Raw genomic sequence first — 21,268 nt, 5'->3', positions numbered from 1 at the left:
AAGGATGTGTACAAAAAAATGGAAAAGGGGGGAAACCACCAAAGAGGAATTCAAACAAATAGCCAGCACGTGTAGACACAAAGTCAGAAAAGCTAAAGCACAGAATGAACTCAGGCTTGCTAGAGAGGTTAAAAGCAACAAAAAAGGATTCTATGGGTATGTTCGTAGTAAAAGGAAGAACAAAGAAACAGTGGGGTCACTCAGAGGAGAAGCTGGTGAAATGCAAACAGGGGACACAGAAAGGGCTGAACTCCTCAATGCCTTCTTTGCCTCAGTCTTCTCCGATAAAGAAAACAATGCCCGACCTGAAGAATTTGGAGCAAATGATTCAGCAGAGGAAACACAGCCCAGAATAACTAAGGAGATAGTACAAGAATACTTGGCTAGTTTAGATGTATTCAAGTCTCCAGGGCCAGATGAACTGCATCCAAGAGTATTAAAAGAACTGGCAGATGGGATCTCAGAACCACTGGCAGTCATCTTTGAGAATTCCTGGAGAACAGGCGAAGTCCCGGCAGACTGGAGGAGGGCAAATGTTGTCCCTATTTTCAAAAAGGGGAAAAGAGAGGACCCAAATAATTACCGCCCAGTCAGTCTACATCAATACCAGGGAAGATTCTGGAGCAGATCATTAAGCAAACAGTCTGTGAGCACCTAGAAAGGAATGCTGTGATCACCAATAGTCAGCATGGATTTCTGAAAAATAAGTCATGTCAGACTAACCTGATCTCGTTTTTTGACAGAATTACAACCATGGTAGATGAAGGGAACGCAGTGGATGTAGCCTACCTTGATTTCAGCAAAGCATTTGACAAGGTGCCCCATGATATTCTTGTAAAGAAGCTGGTAAAATGCGGACTTGACTATGCTACCACTCAGTGAATTTGTAACTGGCTGACTGACCGAACCCAAAGGGTGCTCATCAATGGTTCCTCTTCTTCCTGGAGAAGAGTCACTAGTGAGGTGCCACAGGGTTCTGTCTTGGGCCCGGTCTTATTCAACATCTTTATCAACGACTTGGATGATGGACTCAAGGGCATCCTGATCAAATTTGCAGATGACACCAAACTTGGAGGCGTGGCTAACACCCCAGAGGACAGGATCACACTTCAAAACGACCTTGACAGATTAGAGAACTGGGCCAAAACAAACAAGATGAATTTTAACAGGGAGAAATGTAAAGTATTGCACTTGGGCAAAAAAAATGAGAGGCACAAATACAAGATGGGTGACACCTGGCTTGAGAGCAGTACATGTGAAAAGGATCTAGGAGTCTTGGTTGACCACAAACTTGACATGAGCCAACAGTGTGACGCAGCAGCTAAAAAAGCCAATGCAATTCTGGGCTGCATCAATAGGAGTATAGCATCTAGATCAAGGGAAGTAATAATGCCACTGTATTCTGCTCTGGTCAGACCTCACCTGGAGTACTGTGTCCTGTTCTGGGCACCACAGTTCAAGAAGGACACTGACAAAGTGGAACGGGTCCAGAGGAGGGCAACCAAAATGGTCAAAGGCCTGGAAATGATGCCTTATGAGGAACGGCTAAGAGAGCTGGGCATGTTTAGCCTGGAGAAGAGGAGGTTAAGGGGTGATATGATAGCCATGTTCAAATATATAAAAGGATGTCACATAGAGGAGGGAGAAAGGTTGTTTTCTGCTGCTCCAGAGAAGCGGACACGGAGCAATGGTTCCAAACTACAAGAAAGAAGATTCCACCTAAACATTAGGAAGAACTTCCTGACAGTAAGAGCTGTTCGACAGTGGAATTTGCTGCCAAGGAGTGTGGTGGAGTCTCCTTCTTTGGAGGTCTTTAAGCAGAGGCTTGACAACCATATGTCAGGAGTGCTCTGATGGTGTTTCCTGCTTGGCAGGGGGTTGGACTCGATGGCCCTTGTGGTCTCTTCCAACTCTATGATTCTATGATTCTATGATCAGAAGGTCAGTAGTTTGAATCCCTGCGACGGGGTGAGCTCCCATTGCTCGGTCCCTGCTCCTGCCAACCTAGCAGTTCAAAAGCACATCAAAGTGCAAGTTGATAAATAGGTACCGCTTCGGCAGGAAGGTAAATGGTGTTTCCGTGCGCTGCTCTGGTTCACCAGAAGCGGCTTCATCATGCTGGCCACATGACCCAGAAGCTGTACGCCGGCTCCCTCGGCCAATAAAGCGAGATGAGTGCCGCAACACCAGAGTCGGTCACAACTGTACCTAATAGTCAGGGGTCCCTTTACCTTTATGATAACCTCTGTCAGGAGAGAGACAGGGGTAATGTGCCCATATTAATTTTGCTTAACCTCTCAGCATCTATTAATGCCATTGACCATGGTATCCTTTGGGAGCGGCTGTCCGAATTAGGGATGGGTTGCACTGATTTATGATAGTCCCAGTCCTACTTCAATGGTCACTTCCAGAGGGTTATGCTTGGAGAGTGCTGTTTGAGCCCATGGAGACTTTAATGTGGGGGTTCCTTAGGGTTTGATTTTATCCCCTGCTTTATTTAATATCGACACAACACCACTGAGTGGGTTCATCTGGAGTTTTGGAATACATTGTCAGCAATATGCTGATGATGCACAGCTCCTTTACATCTGAAGCTGTAGCAGTGGATGTGCTGGACTGGTGTCTTGCCTTGGTAATGGATGAGAGTTCAATCCAGATAAGGCTGAGACTCTGTAAGTGGGTGGTTCCCTAAATCAGATGGATGGGAGGTTGCCTGCTCTTGATAGAATTACGTTCCCTCCGAAGGAGTGGACATGCAGTTTGCAGGTACTTCTGGGTCCCGAGGTAACCCAAGGTACCACTGTATTTAAGTGCCAGGTGAAAATGTGGCTGCATAAGGAACTTACACATGAGCTGAGAGGTAAGAAGGGCATGTGTGGTGATGTTATCAGTGGGTGTTCTCAGTTGCCACATGCCCTGCTTCTAATTGCTCCTTGTCTGATCTAGCCCACTTAAATGCATGTCTCCAAAAAGACAGAAGAACTATGCAACAAGATTTCAGGGGTTTAAAGATTCCCACAACCACTTCTTGCAACACTTGGGCTGCCTTGAAATATACTCTCTGGTGGAAGAATGAGGAAATCCCAATGAAAGAACAGTGGCAAGAAAAATTGATGAGCTATGCATCAATTTTTGGCTAAATACAAACATACAAACTGCGGGACAAGGACAACTGTGACTTTAAGGAAGAATGGGAGCTTTTTACAATTTATCTAAAAAGACAACAAAATGAATCGGACTCCTTGGCAGCTTTTGAATAAACATACACAAATTTATTAGTTGATAACATGGTAGATAGATAATGTAAGGATATATATAATTTTATAACATGCAGAGAATAATATGTGGTGAGAAATCAGAGAGAGGAGCTGAGGGAAGTTGCTGGGAGGGGGAAGAGTGGGTTTGAAGAGGGTGGGAAAAAAGGGGGGAAATAATGAATATGGTATGTTTTGATCATTTGTTATGTTGAAATTGTTAATAAAAACATTTTTAAAAAGAATAAGAATATATTCTCTGGTAGTGAGGAAGAAGGCTTTGCCACTAACTAGCTCCCAGAATGCCTGTGACGGTGGCAATGGGCTGTGGTCACAAAAGCTTGTAATAATCCGCTATGTTTTAACATGACACTTCTCTTTTCTACTTTGATGCTAATGGCAGCTGGCTAAGCAATATGGAGACATTTACACTGTATGGATCGGACATCGACCTATGGTAGTACTGTCTGGATTCCAAATGGTGAAAGAAGGCCTTACAAACCCACCAGAAGTCTTGTCTAAACGACCAGTGACCCCTTTCGTGGAAGCTGCACTTAAAAAAAAGGGTAAGTTGTTGAGTAGGCTGATGGGTTTTGCTGGCCCTATCTCCAGAAAAGAGTATAAAGTCGAAATCTGAATATGCCCATCATATCCATGTGACCACTTCGATAACATAACAATCACAAATAATCATGAATGCACCATTAAAAGGATATCTGGAAGGATCCTGTGTGCTATATTGAAATAAGTTCCAGTGCTTGAAGACAAGATAGAGTGATGGCCTCATAGGCATTTTCTGAAGAGTACAGTGCTGGTGAATATCTCTTTACTAGACAGATTCTGTGCCAGTCTTGCAGTTCTTAGGTTGTGAAAGAATGGCATCTCTGAAATGCACAGGCATTTTCTGCACTAAATTTGGTCTCATCTTGGTTGACTGACAATTTTAAAAATATGGCATTTTTGTGAGTAATGTTTTCTCATTGATTCCTTCCTGTTTTAGGTTTGGTCTTTTCAAATGGTCACACCTGGAAGCAGCAGAAACGGTTCAGTGTCATTACTATGCGGAAGCTGGGTCTGGGGAAGAAAGGCATGGAGCACCAAATAGAAGAGGCAGCCCATCGTCTTGTGGAGGTCTTTGCACATGCAAAAGGTATGTGATATTACCGTATTTACATGAATCAAATCACCCTCCAATCTAATGAACACCTCAGTTTTCAAAACCTTGAAACCAACAAAGTATTTGCTGGTGAATGCAAATGCACCATCAAATCTAATGTGCACCCTAATTTTCACAATGTAATTTGGCCAAAAAAAGGTGCACATTACATTTACGTAAATATGGTAAGTAATGATGCTAATGCATATCCCAGTTTGCAGAGATCTTTATGCACAATCTCTGCACATTTTGGAATGGAATTTCATACATTTTCACTTTTATTCAAATATTTTTTAAAATAGCAATTGATCTTAGCAGCTTTCCAAGGTATAAATGTAAATGATTTCATTTGCAGGGCAGCCACATGATTTTTCACTCCCCATCACTAATGCAGTGTCCAGCTTGATATGTGTTTTGGCTTTTAGATACCGATTTCCTCTTGAAGATGAAAAATTCCAAAAATTGATCGATGCCATTGATTGCATCTTGAAAGATACAAATACCTTACTTCACATGGTGAGTAGACTTTTGATTCCCAGAGGCCCTAAGTCAAATAAGCATTCACAGAACATTATGGTAGTACTCCTAAATCTTAGGGCTCATCTACACTTCCATTTGTCCTGCAGGTTTCTCCCCCTGGAAAACCTGCTGTTCACCACTGAATTGGAACAAATATCAGTTGCTTTTTCTGTGAGTTGATGTTCCAATTCAGTGATAAACAGTGGGTTTTCATGGGGAAAGTGGCAGGAAAGTGAAAAACCATTTGGATCCATGTCTAGAAAGCAGGGCACAAGCAGAAGTATTCATGAGCCCTCAGAGTACTTGATTCATTGCAGGGATATGTGGATTTAAATCCGGGTTGGATGGCCCGTCTTGTATGCCTCCTTCCAGCAACTTCTGCAGCCAAGCTGATACCAAGTAAGGAAAGTCCACAACCTCCTGAGGGCGTCCATTCCACTGTCAAACAGCTCTTGCTGTCAGAAAGTTCTTCCTGATATTCAGTCAGAATCTACTTTCTTGAAAATTGAAGCCATTGATTCAAGTCCTACCCTATTATTATACCCAGCAGGGTATAATAATAATGATTGCTAATGATAATGATAACAATTAGCACTATTTTTCTAGGAAAAAGGTGCCACCACTCACCATTAACGCCTCCCTTGTTCTCTTATAATGGCAATGGTGCCAAGCTGAGAGGTGCCGGAACTGAGTTCTAGTGAGTTTCAGCTGAAAAAGAAGCCCTGATGATGATGATGATGATGATGATTATAGGAGAAAACAAGCTAGCTCCATTTTCTTTGTGACAGCTGCAAATCCACCTGTTACCTCATTCAACCCATATTTTATGAGTTATTTTGCAAGAATATCATGGGTGACTTCGTCAAAAGCCTTACTGAAATCAAGATATGCTATAACCACAGCATTCCCCTGATTCACCAAGCTTGTAATTCCATCAAAAAGAGAAATGAGATTCATTTGGCATGCTTACTTTTGAGAAACCCATGCTGGGTCTTAGTAATCACAGCATCCTACTGCTCACAGACCAACTGCTGAATGAATGAATGTTGCAGTAAACTCTTTGCAACAAAAATGAGCCAAAATGTGAGAATAATTCACCTTAGCACTGTGTCCTTAAGCTTTGACAGTTCATATAAATTTAATACATATCTACCTCACTTTTCTCTGAAGTATTCAAAGAGGCTAAAGAGAAACCAGGAATGAACAAAAAAAAAAACCCCACAAAGCTTCAGAAGCAATATAATCATAATTGCAACACCTATTAAAAACTTATTAAAATAATATGTAGCAGAACCAGAACAGACAGGTTAGTAAAGTTCAGAACACAGCAGCATCTATCCAACAACAGATCCTCTTCAGACCCATGTTTATTCACTTAAACAGAAAAGTTTGGAGGAACTACCTAGAAAGGGTATTTCATGTTTTTGCGTGGACAGGCGGAGTCCCCAGATCCCGAGTGGTCCCCCCGTCATGTGGAATAACGACTCTAGACAACGTGCTATGGGATTAAATTGGCCACAACTTTATTAAATTTCAAATGTGGGTAGACCTTGGCTCAGGCATTGGGCGTTCTCCCTCCCTAGTCCCCAGCCGGGGACCTAGGGAGCATCAGGGTTATCCAGTGTGTGTGGGGGGGATGGGCCGGCTCTGGAGAACATATGTTCAAGCAGAGATAGCCGCCCCCGTTACGCCGCCGCAGGGGAGAGCAATGACGACCTTTCGGCGTACGGCCAAAGCCTCCCTTCAAAAACCCCTTTAACGGGGAACCCTGGTATCGCCGCCGCAAAGAGGAAGATGGACTAAAGGATTCCGCCCAAGGCCTGATACCGCCAAAGTTGTGACGTTTTGCTACGGGAAAGGCGAAACCTGCCAATGCAGGGAAATTCCTTTCCGGCCCTTTAACAGCGACCTTATCGTAGCAGCGCCCGCATACCTGTGGAGACAGGTTAACCTGCAAAACCTATGAAAAAAAAAAAAAAGTTAACCTGCAAAAGAAGACATTAACTGAGGGTGGGTAGGGTGGGAGAAGCTCTGGAGCCAAGTGAGGATTAACAATTAAGATCCACCCTCTATTGTGTGGGCAGGTAATCCCTCCCCTTACCTGGCCTGGTTTCCCTGGCAACACTTCCCCCAGGTGGGATTGGACAACTCGCTGGGGTAGGCGGGGACCTCCAGGTATCCCACCTGGGGGAAGGCAAAGCCTATGCTGATGGGGCCACTCCAGATCCAGGGCTGCACGCGTCCACGCAAAAGGCGCCCCCCGTTTTAAGTGGGGAGCGGTCATTGCTGCCACTATGGGAAATTCTCCAAGAATTCTGCCAGCTGCTATATTTCTAATGGTGACGGGACCCAGAGCAGGGCTCAGAGACTGAAGCTGTGGTTCTGAAAGGAGAATACAGCTTTAGGGACCCTGGTCCTGGGTCATGAAGGGCTTTAAAATACGTAACAGTAAGAATGGTGTAAAATGAATGTTATATGAACTGACTGCTGGCAGCTGCATTTTTGTACTGGTTAAACATCCCAACCTGTCTTCTAGTGCGGTCCTATTTAGTATGCCCAATTCACTGCCAGCTGAAGTGATGTAAAAGCACTCTGCCACCTGCCACCCGGGAGTAACTCTGGGTCAAAGAGCGCCCACAGACATTTAGCCACAGCCTCAATAATAATTCAGGCCATGATGCTGAAGTGCCAGTCCAAATGAGTTTGTTGATAGACCTTGTTACCAAACCATTTTGTGGTAGTGACTTGTGGTTTTTGCTTTCTCCTCCTCTGCAGCTGTATGAAGTCTTCCCATGGCTCATGAAACATTTCCCAGGGCCTCACAGGAAGTTATTTGCCTCTGCAGACTTGGTACAGTACATCCCCTTTGCCGGGTTGCTGCGCTATGAGAAGCACCGCTTGAGGCTTTGTTTGGCTGCTGGCTGGGCTTTCTGCTTTTGGCTTGGAGGGGCTCAGAAGTTGAACATACCTGTGCCCGTAAAATCCCTTATTTTGGCTGCTGATTCCTTATTTTCGAGGCTGCTGGTCCCTTATTTTCAAATCTGTAAGTTAACAGCTATGTAACAGATTCTTCAGGAAAGTCTCAGGCTGTGGGTTCATCCCCAGTCAGCTTGATTTGTTTTGGGTGGCGGGGAGTGGGGGCCAGACAGATGTGCGTTTTTGGATAACCAAGCTACATAGCCATTCAGAAGCGTAGGAAGTATGTGATCTACTTTGAGATGCCTTGTTTATGGCGTGATCTGATTCAGAACATGATAACCAGTGCTTTGTTATTTTTCAAAATGAAGTCTGTGATCTACTTTGAGATGCCTTGTTTATGGCGTGATCTGATTAAGAAACACGATAACCAGTGCTTTGTTATTTTTCATGCGATAGGTGTACACAACTCTCCCAGATTTGGATATACTGCAAACTCATCTCTAACTTGTTTTTGCGGAATTTGTGGGAGGATCCCAGCAGCTACAAGGGAGTTGCAGTTAAGGAGAAGTTGGTAATATTCTTTCCAGCGCAGTGTAATAGCTTCTTTATCTTTTAGAAGTGTGGTACTGTCTGCTGAGTGTAGGGGGCATATGCCATGATTTATTGGCCCATAGATGGTCTTTGTGGCTTTAAAGAAACTCTGTGCATCATGAGTGTCAGCTAAGTGCTGGATCTCTTGAGCTTTTTTAATCCACCAGGTGTTTTTTAGTTCTCTGGTTCTTCTTTGAACCTCAGCCTTAGTGTTGGCATCATTGTTTTTCTTAGTAGCACAGTTTTTATTTCTTTGCCATATCTGAAAGGCCTTCCTTTTTTTGGTGTGTGTTTTTTGTTTTGTTAATAATGCGTTCAATTTCACTGTCATTTTCATCAAACCAGTCCTGGTGTTTCTTGGTTTGGTATCTAATAGTTTGTTTACAGGCTGCAATAATGGATGTTTATAGCTTGGTCCAGGGTTCCTCAATGTTATCAGGGAATTCCAAAAGCAGATGGTCCTTAAGAATCGTTTGGAAGCAGCCCCACCTGATAGGCTCTTGAAGGCCTTGAGTGTTCATTTTGTGCCTTCATTTCCTTCCTTGAAGCCTACGTTGAGGTATAAGCTTGATAGCCATCATGAAAAGTATTAATCAGTGCTCTGTCCAGCAGATATCAGCACTTGTCATACCTCTAGTAAGGAGCACATTATGGTGATCTTCAGCTCAGAGAATTACATAGTCTAAGAGGTGCCTGTGGTTTGACGGAGGATGCCTCCAGGAAGTTTTAAAGTTATTTATCTGTCGAAAGGGTGTGTTGGTAATAACAAGGTTGTGTACTGCACATATCATTAGAAGTAAGATTCCGTTCTGGTTGCTGTTACCAATTCCTTCTTTCCCATTAGTCCCAGGCCACAGATCGAAATCTTGCCCAACTCTAGCATTAAAATCACCCTCCTTAGGAATCTCTGATAATGTCTTCATCGGCATCCAGTGTTGGTGCATAAGCACTTAGAATAGTAGCCTGCTGGTTTTGGGCAAGTTTTATTCGAAGGGTTGAAAGTCACTCATTAATACCAGTTACAGATACTGGAAGGAATTTTTTTATTTCATTAATACCAGTAGGTATTAAGATAAGAGCTTCACAAAATCCATCTTGATAGCAAAGCCTACTCCATGTATTCAACATTCTTGTTCAGGTAGACCTTTCCGGAAGAATGTGTAGCCTCCTTTTTCTTCCTTCAGTTGTCCCTCACCTGTTCTTTGAGTTTCTTGAAGCGCTGCAATATCGATGTTAAAATGTCAAATCTCTCTCGCAATGATGGCACTTCTGCGTTTGGGACGCTCCTTATCTGTACTATCCTACAAAGTCTGTATATTCCAAGTTCCAAAGTTCAATTGTCTTTTACGACCGCTGGGTGGTGACCCCACTGGGCGTGGTAACCCAGTCATGGAAAAAGGGAGGCAGACTATGTTTAGGGCACTTTTTCTAGCCCCTCCCCCTTTTCAGGGTGAACAGAGTGGATCCTAAGTAGGGCTGCTTAGCAACTGCATCATTTCTTGTGTCAGAACAAAGGAATCTGTATCCACTGCCCATGTTCATGATTAGGGGCTTCCTGCCACTGTTACCATTTGCTGGCTGTGGGACTTTTTTGGGTTTGGGTTTGGGTTTGGGATGGGTTTGGGGGAAGACGCCTGTGCGTGAATTTGTTTTATGGGTGTAGATCTGTGCATGCTGACCAACGCAGTCTTTGCAGTAAGGCTCTGTTCCGATGGCATGAGTAGTCATGACTAGAGGTAGATTCTTATCTGCTGCAGCCTTCAACCCCCTTCACAGCCATTGTGACATACTGCTTGTTATCATCCGCCTGTTATGCCATTGAGGACTTCTTGGATCATTTTTTGTCTAGCTCCTCCCCTTTGAACTTACTGCCTTGGGTGACCTTGCTGGGAGTATGAGACTCCCAACGGCTTCACTCACAAGGGTCATAGGACTGTGGAAGCCCACTGACCACAACAAGGTGATGATCCAACAAGTGAGGATCCTTTCCTATACCCTTTACAAATGCCATGTTACGAGTTTGAGGGGGAGTAGACTGAATGCCGATACCCTTCTAATGCCTCGGCCCTGCTTCTAATTCTTGGAATAGTCAGGCTAGCTTCCTGGTGAGAAAATGGGTGGTTAAGGTAACATAGGAAGTGGGTCTGTGCAAGATGGGAAATGGGTGGGGGCCCTCCTCCAACTCACAGGTAGTTAGAAAGACAAAGGCAGGATTGGGAGCGGAAAGTGAAGTGATGAGCTTGAATGCTAGAAGCAGCAAGCTGGGAAGCGAGAGAAACAACAATGTTTGATTTGAATCCAAGGCTGTGGCTATGGGGGAAACAAGGCCATATTGGGGTGCTGGTGCTGTGAATTCCTCCATTGTAGGCTCAGGCTGTATATATGTGTAAGTAAAACATATATCATAAAGAAACCACAGTCTCTGTTGTGCCTCGTTCCAAAGGAAACACGAACCCTGGGTAAGTGCCTGGAACTCTGGGAATCTTGAACCACTTGGAGACTGGGGTGGCGAGCAACAGGCATTTTAGATGACTACTTCAGTCCATGACTGTGTGCAAGTATCTTCCTACAAATTTACCTGTAAAACAAAGTATTAGGTGTTGCGCTAGGAAGCCCCCCCCCCAAGTCAGATAGATTTTGTGTGGCCTGCAATTAATTCCAACATTTCACCTTTTCCATTATCATCAACAGAGCAAGGATGACCCCAACTCTACCTTTGATGAAGACAACCTGGCAGAGTCTGTTCTTGACCTCTTTATCGCAGGGACAGAGACGACTGCTGCTACTCTGCAATGGGCACTGCTCCTCATGGTGTCTTATTCAGATGTTCAAGGTGAGGGAGAACTTTGCAATGGAAGCAAGCACCTCCCTGGATCCCTATAGAGAAGAGCTTAGATTTATTTGCTTTTTAGTAGCTGATTGTAATTCTTCCAAGGTTATATAATGGGTGGGTGACAGATGTTTGTTCACAGTTGCACCCAAATGGTACAGCCTTTCCTCATGGGGTGTTACTCCAGCCCCATAATCATTGTGTGTTGCCTTTTTCTGAACCTTTTTTTTATAAAAGTAGTTAGTAGTTAGTATGATGGAAATAGGCAACTCACCCAAAACCAGTTTCTCTGTTGTGAATGTGTTTTCTTGTCTTTGTGGTGACTGTATTGTTTTGTTTTAAGATTGCTGGACATCTGATTCCAAACAAAATGTTTTACTATTTCTTATAAAGGTAAAATGCTGCTAGGCATAATACTGCAAACTTAGGTGTTGTTTACTTCTGCTCAGTCACCAAGATCTGCTGACTTGTTTCATCTAGTTTTGACTAACATTTGCTCTCCAGTCCTTAGAACAAACAGTGACCTATTTCACAGTAATCAATAGATCATTCCCAGAAAACTGGGAACGTTATTTGATTCCAGATTTTCTAGTAACACTAGGATTGCCTCACAGAGAAGTATAGAGTGTGCCATTTCCTAGTTTTATGTGGGGGGAAATGCATAAAAATGCTTTTATTTTGGGATTTTGTTTGGCATTTAACTTCTAGGCCCCTCTATATCCCAGCAGACTCCAGAAGAGAGGCCTGTCTTCAGGGAAAGGGGATTCTGGCCAATCTTGCTGACAGGCTGATGATACACAAAACCCCTATAAAAAGAACCCCTTCAGAAACTTGGGAAGGGGATGTCAGTGACTTGAATTCATTTCAGGTTTGGTCTGCTTCCTAGATATGCTTCAGCTCCTGGGCAGCATCTGCTTCGCTCTCAGAAATGGGAGGATAGGCAGCTTTGCCAAGAGGGGAAGCCCCCATTTTGTCCTTGCCTCAAGGGATAGCTGCTAAGGATAGGAGGAACACAGAGCTGCCCTTCCTTTCCCTTCTGTGGTCGCCTCAGTGCTTGGTCTTTTGTCAGCCACTGACTCTTCTCCTTAGGAGGGAAGGGAAGAGGCAGCTGTTCTCTCAGGAGAATAGGGAGCCAGAGCTCTCTAGAATCCCCTCATTATACTTAATTCCTAATAACCATTTTAAGTACCACCACAAGGAGATGCTGGTTTTCCCCCTCACACTCCATCCACTGGGAAGCACCCCCCCCCAATATTGAGGCATCTAATCATAAGCCTGCATTTTTTATCAAAGCTTATATGTTTGATCAGAGCTTGTATTTTAAAATGAGCTTAAAGATTTTCAAATGTTTCATGCCAGGCAGAAGACTAAAAAACCTTGGCAAGATGTTTTTCCTCCTAGACAAGGGGGCCCCCTGATTTATAGCAGAAAACAATTCTCAAAGTCGTAAAAAGGGAATTACAGGCTGAGAGCCAAGGTTACACTGACCCTACAAATTAAGGGTTGGTAAATAGTAAAATGAGCCATATCTTCTTCCTAAGGTTAAAAAGGCCAAGAGCAAATGGAAAAGAAAGCAACTGGCAAGGGGAGTGTAAACAGAAGAAGAGGTTTTTTTTTTCTCTTTTATTTTGAGGCTGTAAACTGTTCCTTTTCACTTTGAGAAGGTTTATTCTTTTAAAAGGCTACCTATGATAATGTAGGAAATATATTAGCTTAAATGTAATTATGCAAAGGATCTAGAAAGAAATAAATGTTAAATTCTTATTCCATAGAGTCATATTGCAATAGGAGACCAGAGGGGCAAATGAGCCCAGCCTCCTGCCAGACAGGAGACGCCATCGAGCACTCCTGATATATAGTTGTCAGGCCTTTGTTTAGAAACCTCCAAATGAAGGAGATCTTTCAATGTTGATGTAAACTCAAGATCCTTGAAGATAAAAAGTTAAGATTAACCATCTGTTTTGGAAGGCAATAGGGCAAGGAGGGCAAGAGGTGAGCTGGTAATTAAGATTCCTTGTTGAGACACATGTAAGATATATTACTACTTATTTGTCATTTATAGATATAAGAATATATAGCTCTTTGTGTCCCATAAAAGGGCGAAAGGAAATAGGTGTATCTTTTGTGATTGGTTCTAGCAAACAGCCAATAAGAATTTCAACCAGGCTGATTGGACAGAGGCAGCCACAGGAGGAGCAAGGGGGCTGGATTAAGGAAATATAAGTGCTGGCCAGAATGGCAGGAGGCCAGGCCAGAGCTTGGTAACCATATACCACTGTGCCTCTCATTTATTTGTCTGACAAATAAATTACTATTTTAATTTCTCTATTGCTGCGTTGAATATTTCATTCCAGCTAAGCGTTAACCACAAGCAGGGTGCTACAATATGAACCCCCAATTAACCAAGAGTGCTACTAATTTTCACTCAGTCCTGCTGTTAGGCTGTTAGCCATCCTTTTCCCCTTTCCTGCCCTGTCTCTCTGAGGCACTGAGAGGAAAAGGCAGGCCAGAGTGACCAGGCTGCTGCTGGTTACATTCCTGAGGTTAAAAAAAAATGAAGAGAGGCCCCAGGGGACTCTGTGGGGCACCTTCACTCCTCCTTTAGTATCTGTGGGCTCTAGTTGTGGCCAAATGCCATTTTGCTGCTGCGGCAAGCTGCTTAATCCCTGCTACTCCTGCCACCTCCATGGCTTTTTTTACATTGCATCCAAAGATGGCGGCAGCAGGAGGGTTGGTTGGCCCTCAATCCGACTCAGGAGCATCATCACCAGCTCTCCTCCTCTGCCACATGCTTGTGCCTGCTTTGCAGATTTCACCACAGAGGTGTTTGCCTTGGGGTATGGCTGAGCAGGGCACAATGTGGGTCGCCACTGTGGCCACTCTGCCAGGAGGAAGACAGGGAGAAATGAGCAGCCATAGAATTGTGCTAACTAGCCTCCATGCACTGGCTGCAATCCAGTTCTGTGTGGGATAGAAGCCAGGCACTGAGTTTCAGTAAGGGCAGAACTGAGTGGGTGAAAGAAACATTTGATCTGGCTCCTGGTGAAATAGTCTTCCCAGAGAGTAAGGAACTCCCCTCTGAATTTGTGGAAACATGAGAAACTGGCTGCTGCAGAGTCAGGGCCAGGGTCCATCCAGCTCAGTATTGCCTACACTGGCTGCCATCAGCTCTCCAGGATTTCAGGGAAGGAACATTCCCAGCCCTACCTGGAAATTCTGGGGATTGAATCATGGACCTTCTGCATGCAAAGCAGATGTTCTACCACAGAGCAATAGACCTTTTCCACATGCAGCTGCATTCACGGTATTTAATTGTTAATTTCTTATTTTCAGGATGCTGCCAGCATCTACCAATGAGCCTCACTTAATATACCAGGGTCTTTTCACCCACCCTATGCAGCTTGATTGTCAGAAGTTTCTCAGATTTAAACCCACCTTTTCCTGCAGATAAAATCTACAAGGAGATGGAAGATGTTTTAGGTTCCTCCCTTCCCATTTGCTATGAAGATCGAAAGAAACTGCCTTACACCAACGCGGTGATGCATGAAATTTTGCGTGCAAAATATCCCTTATTAGTTGGGATTCCCAGACTAAATGCAAAGGATTTGGAAATGCATGGTTTTCATGTTCCAAAGGTACAGGATATAGATAAGGCAGCAGTTGTATATTTTGAGAGCAAAGAGCACTTGAGAGTAGCACTTTAAAAGCACATATGCAGCACAAAATCTGAGGCAGAAGGATCTCCCCTCTCTCGAAAAGAAATCTGAAGATTAATAATCTGAAAGTTAATAAATTCTATTATGAGAAATACATGCTATCTTCTGATGCACCAAATCAGGATTTGAATGAAATATTGTGCTTATTGACTTTATCTCTATACAGTGGAATCTTGGGTTGCTAACGTGATCCGTGTGGGAGGCACATTCGCAACCTGCAGCGCTGCGCCTGCGCACATGCGGGTTGCGATTTGGCACTTCTGCGCATGCACAAAGCGCGATTTAGCATTTCTGTGCATGCGCGAGCACCGAAACCCAGAAGTAACCCGTTCCAGTATTTCCAGGTTCGCCGCGGTGCACAACCCGAAAACACATAACCTGAAGCATCTGTAAACCAAGGTACCACTGTATGTGAGAAATGTGTTAAGATTTGGGGCAGTGAATGGCAAAACTGTTTTCTGCTGTTCCAGATGCATTCTGAGACAGCTGTTTCTTCTTCTCAGGGGGCATTTGTTGTTCCAGATCTGAACTCTGTTCTTGTCGATCCCACGCGATGGGAAAAACCTGAAGAGTTCAACCCAAGCCACTTTTTGGACAAGGATGGAAATTTTAGGTCTAGAGAAGAATTTTTGCCATTTGGAGCAGGTAAACGTAGAAATAATTTATGGTCAAGTTTAGCAGCTTGTTTCAAACAAACTGATGGTCAATGTTGATTAAACAGAGTGAGGGACATGAATGGATCCTGATTAAAAAATCAGGTTGGGGTCATCATAGGTGCCTTCTCACACTAAAGATAGTAGGTGCCTGCAAAGAAGGGCTTCAACTTTGCCCATTGACTTTGTGGGGGCATCAGATGACTGACCCAAGAGGCCCAACACACCAAGGCAACTCGATGGAGATCATGGACTGCCAGGTATACCAGTTGCCCCATTCCAACACAGAGAAAATTTATGTAGAGTTACAGATAGAGGGGGCCCTGTGCTGCATGGAGCTTGACATGGGTTCAACGCTATTCTGGGGTTTTTTGATGGGGCATTGGGACAATATAGCCCCCCAATGCCCTACAGCTAGACCCCACCGTATGACCCATCAGGCTCAAGGCCCACTGGTTCCTATTCGCCCTGAAACCCCGTATAGACAAGGAATTGGACCGGCTTATGGAGCAAGGAGTGCTGGACCCGGTGCCTAATGCCCCCTGGGAAACACCGTTAGTCACACCTGTCAAGCCTAATGGTTGGGTCCGCATCTGCGCAGACTACGAATGTACCATAAACAAGGCCCTCACGGCCCATGCATACCTAGTGCCAGTCGTCAGCCATGTCCTCACCAACCTGTCTGGGTGAAATTTTTTGGCAAGCTGGGTCTTTTTTTTTTTTTTTTTTGGCAAGCCTATCAACAGTTGCTGGTGGATGAGGCCACAGCAGAGGCACAGGCGATTGTGACGCACAGAGGAGCATTCAGGGTAAGGCGGCTGCAATTTGGCATCAGCGTGGTGCCAGGCATATTCCAGAATGTAATGGACTCTCACCTTAAAGGGACTCCTGGTGCCACCCGCTTCTTTGATGATTTGTTGATCGCTTGGCCCACGCCAGAAGAGCTCGGGGACTGCCTCCACACCGTCCTGCACCGTTTCCGGATGGCAGGCCTCAAGGTGAAGCAGGAAAAGTTTCTACTAGGAGTGCCCCAGGTGGACTTTCTGGGATTTGCGGTGGACACAGTGACAAGGTATGGGCAATTGGTGATGCCCCAGCGCCCAAGGGCAAGACTGAACTTCAGGCCTTCTTGGGACTATTGAACTTTTACCTCACCTTCCTTCCTCATAAGGCGGCAGTAGCGGAGCCCCTACACAGACTCCTAGACAAGCGGGCCCCTTGGGTGTGGGGCTAGTGCCAGGAGGCCGTTTTCCAGGCAGTCAAGTACTTGCTCGTCTTGAACTCAGTTTTTTTTTTTAAATGATATTTATTGAAGTTTCCAATAAAAACATATAAACACAAACAACAATAAAAACATACACAAACACAATACCTAAAACATGTATAATTTCAAATCTTATTTTCTTAAACCTAATTTCCTCGACCTCCTCACACCTCCCCCTTCTGTATTCTAATTCCATTTATCTAATCAGCATATCCATTCTCTTATTTCCCATAGTTTTTAATAATTCTGTTCTTTTTCCTTGATCAACGCCCCTGAAAACCACAAAATTTTTTAACTCATGTCAATTCTAGCCTTCATTAATTTTATAGTGTTTACTTAGATAGTCTTTAAATTTCTTCCAATCTTCTTCCACTGTCTCTTTCTCCTGGTTTCGGATTCTGCCAGTCATCTCTGCCAATCCCATGTAGTCTGTCATCTTCATCTGCCATTCTTCCAGAGTGGGTAGATCTGGTGTCTTCCAATACTTTGCGATAAGTATCCTTGCTGCTGTTGTGGCATACATAAAAAAAGTTCTATCCTTCTTTAACACCACATGGCTAACCATGCCCAGGAGAAAGGCCTCTGGTTTCTTCAAGAAGGTATATTTAAATACCTTTTACATTTCATTATATATCATTTCCCAGAAAGCCTTGATCCTTGGGCATGTCCACCAAAGGTGAAAGAATGTACCTTCAGTCTCTTTACATTTCCAACATTTATTATCGGGCAAATGATAAATTTTTGCAAGCTTGACTGGGGTCATGTACCACCTATAGATCATTTTCATAATATTCTCTCTCAAGGCATTACATGCTGTAAATTTCATACCGGTGGTCCACAACCTTTCCCAGTCAGCAAACATAATGTTATGACCAATATCTTGTGCCCACTTAATCATAGCTGATTTAACTGTTTCATCCTGCGTATTCCATTTCAACAGCAAGTTATACATTTTTGACAGATTCTTAGTTTTGGATTCTAACAACTCTGTTTCCAGTTTTGATTTTTCCACCTGGAAGCCAATTTTCCTATCCAACTTATAGACCTCCAATATTTGATAATAGTGAAGCCAGTCTCGCACTTTGTCTTTTAGATTCTCAAAACTCTGCAATTTCCACTTGTTGCCCTCCTGTTCTAAAATTTCACAATATTTTGGCCATTTAGACTCCATATTAAGTTTTTTCAGAGCTTTTGCCTCCATTGGTGACAGCCACCTTGGAGTTTTGTTCTCCAACAAATCTTTATATTTAATCCAGACATTATATAATGCTTTCCTGACAATATGGTTTTTAAAACCTTTATGAGCTTTGACCTTGTCGTACCACAAGTATGCATGCCATCCAAAAAAATTGTTAAAACCTTCCAAATCCAAAATGTCAGTGTTCTCAAGAAGCAGCCAGTCTTTTAACCAGCAGAAAGCTGCTGATTCATAATAAAGTTTCAAATCCGGCAGGGCAAATCCCCCCCTTTCCTTTACATCAGTTACATCAGATCTTTTTTCACTTGTTTCCAACATTTCTCATAATTATCAGTTACATCAGATCTTTTTTCACTTGTTTCCAACATTTCTCATAATTATCTTTGAATAAGTTCATATTTTTTGCTGTCATATTGATCCCCAAATATTTTACACTCTTAACCACTGTTAAACCCGTCTCATTCTGAAACCTCTCTTTCTCAGTTACTGTTAAGTTTTTCTCTAATACCTTAGTTTTTAACTTATTCAATTTAAATCCTGCCACTTGACCAAATTCTTGAATTAATTCCAAGACCCTTTTAGCACTAGATTCTGGCTCTTGTAATGTAAGTACCAGGTCATCTGCAAATGCTCTCAGTTTGTATTGTTTCGCTCCGACCTGAACTCCTTTAACCAGCTGGTCCTTTCTTATCATGTTCAGCAAAACCTCCAGGACCGAAATAAAAAGTAATGGGGAAATTGGGCACCCCTGGCGTGTCCCTTTTTCTATTTTAAGTTCTTCCGTGATCACATTGTTCACTATAAGTTTAGCCTTTTGTTCAGAGTATATAGCGCCTATGCCATTTTCAAACCCTTGACCTACCCCCATCCCCTGGAGATTCTTCCTCATAAAGGTCCAAGAAATATTGTCAAAGGCTTTCTCCGCGTCCACACATATCAAAACAGCTTTTGTATTTATGTTAACTTCTAGCATTTCCAAAATGTCTATTATGTTCCTTACATTGTCTGATAAGTGTCTTCTCGGGAGAAAGCCTGCTTGGTCCCTGTGAATCTCCCCCATCAAAACTTTTTTCAATCTTTTAGCTAAAATATCAGCAAAAATTTTGTAATCCACATTTAGTAATGAAATTGGGCGGTAGTTCTTAAGTTGGGTCTTTTCAGTCTCTGTCTTCGGTATAAGCGTGATATAAGCCTCTTTCCACGTTTCAGGTGCTTTTTTCCCCTCGAGAATTTCGTTGCAGACTTCCTTCAAAGGTTGTAGTATCCATTCCTTTAAAGCTTTATAGTATTTGGAAGTCAATCCATCAGGCCCCGGAGATTTGCCCAGTTGCATATTTTGAATGGCACCTTCTATTTCTTGTTCAGTTATTTTCTGATTCAGAAGTGCTTTACTCTCACTGGAAATTTCCTTCAGTCCATTTTTTTCCAAAAATTGTTCTATATCGGAGTCTTTTTGTGGCCCTTGTGCATACAGTTGTTTAAAGTATCTCTGGAAGCAACTTCTAATTTCAGTTGGATTGTAGATGTTCTTTCCATCCACTTCCAAATTTGTCACTGTATTTAGTTTTTGTCTCTTCTTCAATTGCCAAGCCAAAAGTTTACCACATTTATCCGCAGATTCAAAGGTCTTCTGTCTCATTTGTTTTATTTTCCATTCTATCTCTTGGTTCATCAATTCCATATACTGAACTTGGTATAATTTAATTTCTCTCAAAATCTCCTGAGACTTTGGTTTTGATCTTAATTTCTTTTCTCCTTCTTTTATCTTTTCCAGGATCTTATCCTTTTTCGCATTTTGGCTTCTCTTTTTTATTGCATTTTGTTGTATCAAGAAACCTCTCATTACGGCTTTGCTTGCGTCCCAGATTACTCTTTTTTCAACATTGGTCCTCATATTAATCTCAAAATAGTCTTTCAATGTTTTTTGGGCCTTTTACAGAATTCTTTGTCTCTGAATAAGGTGTCGTTCATCCTCCATCTAAAGGTGCCAGCTGTTTGGTTCATTTCCATCTTCACGGCATTATGGTCAGAGCATGTTTTTGGGCAGATTTCCACTTTTTTATCTTTGGTGCCAATCCTCTAGTAACCCATATTTGGTCAATTCTAGTCCAGGTCATTTTGGCTTCAGAAAAGAAGGTTCCCTCTCTCTCAAGAGGATTCTTTGTTCTCCAGATATCAACCAAATCCATATTGTCAGTCATTTCAAAAAAGGTTTTTGGTAGTCTTCCGTCTTTCGATATCACTTGTCTTTGCACTTTATCCATATTTGTGGAAACTACTCCATTCATGTCTCCCATCAAAATTACATTTAAATCTAGAAAGTCCAGCAGTGTCTCATGCAGCTTCTTAAAGAACTCAGATTTACCTTCATTCGGTGCATAAACACCTACAATCAGAAATTTCTGTCCTTCAATTCGAATCTCAATTGCCTAATATCTTCCTTGTTCATCTTTAAATATCAATTTCGGCATCAATCTGTCCTTTACGTAAATAACGACTCCTCTTTTTTTCACTCTGTCAGATGAGATGAATTCTTGTCCTAATTTTTTGTTAATGAGTAGTCTTCTATGTGCTCTCATCACATGTGTCTCTTGTAAGCAAATCAAGTCCAATTGTTATTTCTTTAATATATGAAAAACATTCTTCCTCTTCCGAGGAATGTTCAAACCATTACAGTTCCAGCTCAGAAGTCGCAAGGCCATGATGGGGTTATTTACTTACTCCTCCCACAGCTCCCAGTCATTGTTCCTCTTCTGTCGGTGGCTGCAATCCAAACGATAAATTTGCTAAGTCCAAGATTCCTTTTCCCGGTGGTATTAGTTCCTCTTCAGCTTCCACCTCCTTCAACAGGTCCTCTTCGTGGTCTCTCAAAAATTTGTCCTTGTCACTCAGTGTCTTTATTCTTATTTTCTTTCCTCTATATTTAAAAGACAGGCCTTGGGGGAATTCCCACCTAAAGAAGATTCTGCATTTCTTCAATAGTGTAACCAAATCTCTGTAGTCACCTCTTGCATCCAAAATGGGCTTAGGTATGTCTTTAAAAATCTCCATGGAAGAATCTTCAATTTCCAGTAATTTTTGGTAGTGCAGATTTAAAATTTTATCTCTTTCTTCCTTTGATCTCAAAGTAATCAAACAGTCTCTTGCCTTGTTCTTTTTTTGTCTTAT

At 42.8% G+C, this 21,268-nt stretch overlaps 1 protein-coding gene and 1 long non-coding RNA gene across 2 annotated transcripts in view; one reads left to right on the top strand and one right to left on the bottom strand.

Moving 5' to 3' along the window:
• Positions 1–16,819, top strand: part of LOC309342748 (cytochrome P450 2J5-like) — a gene marked incomplete at its 3' end in the record, with an annotated part of 35,409 nt that extends 18,590 nt beyond the window's left edge. The window contains exons 2-9 of the mRNA XM_081863575.1: positions 3,658–3,820; positions 4,255–4,404; positions 4,766–4,926; positions 11,131–11,272; positions 14,717–14,904; positions 15,489–15,630; positions 16,521–16,710; positions 16,810–16,819. Coding sequence (XP_081719701.1) covers positions 3,658–3,820; positions 4,255–4,404; positions 4,766–4,926; positions 11,131–11,272; positions 14,717–14,904; positions 15,489–15,630; positions 16,521–16,710; positions 16,810–16,819 — 1,146 coding nt within the window. The remainder of the gene's footprint in view (positions 1–3,657; positions 3,821–4,254; positions 4,405–4,765; positions 4,927–11,130; positions 11,273–14,716; positions 14,905–15,488; positions 15,631–16,520; positions 16,711–16,809) is intronic.
• Positions 1–21,268, bottom strand: part of LOC309342399 — a 157,119-nt gene that overhangs the window by 86,957 nt on the left and 48,894 nt on the right. The window lies entirely within an intron of this gene.

Source organism: Podarcis erhardii (assembly GCF_964252035.2).
Source record: "Podarcis erhardii genome assembly, chromosome: 5".
Lineage (NCBI taxonomy): Eukaryota > Metazoa > Chordata > Lepidosauria > Squamata > Lacertidae > Podarcis > Podarcis erhardii.
This window is presented reverse-complemented; position numbering and strand designations above follow the sequence as displayed.